Below are 4,743 nucleotides of genomic sequence, written 5' to 3'. Positions count from 1 at the left end.
TAAATAGAAAAGAAATGCTACTTTTTTAAGGTTATGAATTTTATGCGTGAAAGTGATGACAAGGGAATTTCTAGTACGAATTTGTATTGCTTTGGAGCTATTAGAGACATTTCTTCATTGATTTTCATGTAATCTTCATATCAACTCAACGTAATTCATTGTTTAATATAAATATATTTTCTTTGATTAGGTCATAGAAGATGAACCTAATTGTATCATGTTGGATGATATGCATAATTGATGTTATTTGAACGTTTTTACAATTTAGTTATAATTCAATTGCTTTTATTCTGAATGTTCTTTGTGTGTTGACGAGCGCGCGCAAAGCCAATCTAGATGAGCATAGATTATTGACTGCAAGTCTACCGATCTGAATCAGAGCAATTGTACAACTTAGTAATTAACTAAGGATAGGCAATTGTAACTTGTTGCTAGAGAATTAATCCACGTAGATCGCCTAGTTTTACTTCAAATTCGCCTAGTATTACTACCATCTTATTAGTACCCTTATTAAAAAAAGTCATCGGTGAGCACCACTAAGAGTGCTAAAAGTAATGCTCTATACTTTAAGAAATGATGTGCAGTGAGCACAACTCAAGAGAATGCTGGCATAACAGATTTATGCTTTAAGACATGATGTGTAGTGAGCACAACTCAAGAGAATGCAGATTCAGTTATAATTAATGGACACTAGAGCATGTTGAAAGCATGACATCACTATTGGATGAAAATGACAATTCTCATTCATATTCGATGGGTAGGCTATTATTTACACTAGCAAACATATAGTTGTGATCATTACTTGTAGAGCAAGTAATGTTGTAACTAACTCAACTTTGAACAAACAAAACGTAACATCTAACTAACAAAGCTTAATAAGATTATACAACAATCTCTCCCTTACTTACTTTGACTTCTATCTAAAGAAATCAAGTAACACTAGTTAAGGCCTCCATTCATAAGTCCTTCTTTAACTTGACAATGGTTTAGTGAGAATATCAGCCAACTGGTCTGGACTCTGGAGTGTTGCAAGACTTTTGGCTACATCCCTGGAAAGTGTTATTATCAATCCCTCTTAAAATACTACATGCAACTTGAAAGACTTACTACAAATCAAAGTTCAAAATTACACAAAAAAGAGAAATAACAATTAGTCAACCTGAAATCCTTCTAAAGATGATTTGTGCACCATGTTGAGGCTGCAAAGTTATAAATAGTATAGGAGCATGTATATAGCTTGGAGATACCACAAAACTATAACTTTGAATAATCAAAGCAAGAGTTATCTTTGCCTCAACTAATGCCAAATTTTGCCCAACACAAGTTCTAGACCCTAATCCAAATGGAAAGAATGCTGCTAAATGCTTCCGAGGTTCACTAAATCTCATTGGATTAAACTCGTGACAATCTTCTCCCCAGATTTCTGTGTCATGATGAATAGCAGCCAATGCCAAGTAGAGTTGAGTCTTTGCAGGAACTTCCATGCTCCCTAGCATCACATTTTCATTGGCTTGCCTCATTAACATTAGAGCTGGAGGATAGAGTCGAAGTGTTTCACTAATGATCATGCCAACCTGTTGGAAGATGTAAACAACCATCAATTATTAGTCCATAAACTCAATCGATTGTTTCGTTCATTATTGATGAAATGCAAATACCGATTGCCCCAACATACTATTTCTACATGCTGCACTATTTTTGAAGATTTTAATTTAAATTCTTAAATGATTACACTATATTCATAAAATTCCACTGTTTCTCCATCCATGGTAGTATTTTCATCACCTCTGCTTCAACTTAAATGTCTCATTTTAGCATAGATTGAATATTCACAACCAACCATTTGACTAATGAGCAATCATCTAGACATATTTACCGATAAAAACGACTACGCTCCCAGTGGCATTCACTCTACTAATTCTGGCGTAAAATGAAAGAGGCAACTCAGTTGTAAAATGGGAACTTACAATCTTCAGGTCATTTAAATTGTCTGCAATTGGAGGTTTAGTGTGTCCAATGACACGAAGAACTTCTTCACGCGCCTTACCTTGCCATTCTTGATGTTTTGCTAAAAGAAGAAGCGCCCAAGTCAATAAGTTAGCTGTTGTATCCTTTCCAGCAAAGTATATGGTTTTACATTCATCTATAATTTCCTCCAATCCTAATTTGTCTTCTCCACCAACTTCATTCTTGTAGGAACACATTAACGAATTTAGAACACTTTTGGAATTTTCTCTTGCATTGTTCTTGCTCTCAATCAGCTTGCAAATTGATTCACGCGTCTCTTTATCTAGTCTCCATCTATCCCGGTTCTTCTTTGTTGGCAAATATCTATCATTTTATCGAAATTTCAAGATGGAATATCATAAGAGGCATGCCATAAAAAAAAACAAATTGAAGTTTACATACACACAGTGCAGCATCTAAAGCATTGAACAAATAAAAGAACTTTTTAAGTTAAGAAAGTTTGGAATAGTTACTTAAATCCAGGAATATAGACACTTCTAACTGCCTGTGAGAAAAGATGCATCTGCTGCTCCTGTAATTTGAAAATATGCTTTCCCTCTTCAAAACTGCTGCCAAAAGCAGTCCTTGATATAACATCTGCAGAAAGATCATGAAGTTCTCTGTGCACATCAATTTCAAATTCATCTCTTCCTGCTCTTAGATTTTCCCAATTTTCAAGCATCTTTGTCACACTTTCCACGATATCAGGAACCCATCCCTACACAACAGTTTTCATTACACCTTAATAATCAATAAATATTAAATTACTCCCTACAAGATTCTTCAAATTAGTAATTAAATAATTCAAATTAAAGTGTGCTAACAAGACAAATTTGATTAACATTCTCATGTGACCTTAAGAATCTCCATGTTGAAAGCCAAGTTGATTATCCTTCTATGAAAATTCCATTGATGACCCTCCAAACCAACAAGTCCTTGTCCAAAAAGCATCTTAGACTGTGGATTATAAGGAACCTTACCATACTCTCCACACTTAGTAACCAACACTTCCTTGACCATATCCGGGTCGGATATCGCCAACCGGGGAGTTGACCCGAACCAATACAGGAAAGTTTTCCCATACATGCAAGACCACCTGTGGTAGAATGGAACCACACGTTTTAAGAAGTTGTGATCAAACTGATTTGAATCTGATTTAGTTTGAGCGTAGAGGCGTTTGATCTCAGATGAGTTCCCGAAGATCGGACGGTAGTTAGGACCGGATATACCTTGGTTGCGGAAGTGTCGTTGGAGTTTGTATGGGAGATAGAAAACTGAGTGAACAGTTTTAAGGAAATAATAGAGAACAGGGAAAAGTATGGTAACAACAACAAGATTCATTGAAATGGTGTTTAGAGAAAAAAGAGAACTAACTCAACATAGCGTTGACTTCAACTGTGAGTGAAAAGAACACACTGAAGTCAAGTTAGTGTGCAATGAAATGAAACTTTGGAGATTTGGAATTTTGATTGCCTACCGCAGCAGCAGGGTAATGATAGTGTGTTTTTATTTATTTATTTGTTATTTCTAACCCAAAAACTTTCTAAATGTTGATAATAAAAAATACAAAAGAAAAAAAAAAGGTGTGTGTGGGAATAAATTTACACGGTGGGTAGCTCAAGTATGAATAAATTATACTATATATTTTTGAATAATTTAATATAAATAAATTGTTAATGAATTTAATTGGTATGCATTGACACTATAAAATAATTTTATACTATTAGTGAATCAGTGACAGCTAAATCGTGAATAAATTTACACTGTGGGTAGCTCAAGTATGAATAAATTATACTATATATTTTTGAATAATATAATATAAATAAATTGAATTGGTATGCACGGATAGTTGAATTGGTATGCACGGATAATGTAAAACAATTTTACACCGTCAATAAATCGTGACTGTTAAATATTTATTAAAATTTAATTTTAATTTTAATTATTTATAAGATAATATTTATAAATGGTTGTGATACGCTATGTAAACAATACATACTAATTACTCTAATTGTTAATACATATAATTCATCGACGAAAAAATACATAGCACATCTCTACAATTGTCATTAAAAATTTCAATATCAAAAAATCATACCTAGTGGAAGGAGGTTTGAGAATTTTAATTAGGGTTCCAAATTGACTATGAAGGACATATTTGATACTCTCCATTTCTATTATAAGATAAACTTTATTATTTTATATTTATTGAATAATTAATGTATAGGCTCGTTTCTATTATAAGATAAACTTTATCATTTTATATTTATTGAATAATTAATGTATCGACCGAGCCTGTTTAGATATATTTATCATTCAATGAATTTAAAACTTAATTTTTTATAATAGAGAAAAAACAGAGTAATATCACCGACAACATTCACTGAAAGTCCTCCTAATTCTGATAAAGGAAAGGATATACGCATTTGGATGTAGTGCTTATGATTATTGAGATATTCTAATCATGATGACACCTCTAATAACTGGAATAAAATTTGGAATTTAGAGGTCCCTAAATGAATAAGATATTTAGTGTGGTTGGTTAAAAACAATAGTTTGATAATTAATTTGTGGCTTTTCATGAGACACTTGAGTTTGCCATATTGCACTGATTGCCAATTCACAGAAGAATCAATCTTGCACATTTTGCGAGATTGTGGAAATGCTAAAATAGTATGGAACAATATGGTGGATGAGATAAATAGGGACACCTTTTTTAATAGTGACTTGCAAGAA

The 4,743-nt window shown here is 32.9% G+C and overlaps 1 protein-coding gene across 2 annotated transcripts; it reads right to left on the bottom strand.

Annotated features, from left to right (window-relative positions):
- Positions 1–371: 371 nt before the first annotated feature.
- LOC131631181 (cytochrome P450 734A1-like) lies at positions 372–3,497 on the bottom strand. Of its 2 annotated transcripts, none has more exons than XM_058901961.1 (5): positions 2,863–3,364; positions 2,481–2,725; positions 1,968–2,331; positions 1,160–1,574; positions 372–1,041 (listed from the first exon to the last, which is right to left on the bottom strand). In XM_058901961.1, the coding sequence occupies exons 1-5, from the start codon at positions 3,346–3,348 to the stop codon at positions 971–973; spliced, it is 1,581 nt and encodes a 526-aa protein (XP_058757944.1). In that variant the 5' UTR covers positions 3,349–3,364; the 3' UTR covers positions 372–970. The 2 variants fall into 2 exon arrangements, with proteins under 2 accessions (XP_058757944.1, XP_058757943.1); XM_058901960.1 differs by having other exon boundaries at positions 375–1,049; positions 2,863–3,497.
- Between the last annotated feature and the right edge of the window lie 1,246 nt (positions 3,498–4,743).

The sequence above is a fragment of the Vicia villosa genome, unplaced genomic scaffold (genome assembly GCF_029867415.1).
Source record: "Vicia villosa cultivar HV-30 ecotype Madison, WI unplaced genomic scaffold, Vvil1.0 ctg.000790F_1_1, whole genome shotgun sequence".
In the NCBI taxonomy this organism is placed as follows: domain Eukaryota; kingdom Viridiplantae; phylum Streptophyta; class Magnoliopsida; order Fabales; family Fabaceae; genus Vicia; species Vicia villosa.
The sequence above is the reverse complement of the archived record's forward strand: the minus strand, read 5'-3'. Positions and strand labels throughout refer to the sequence as shown.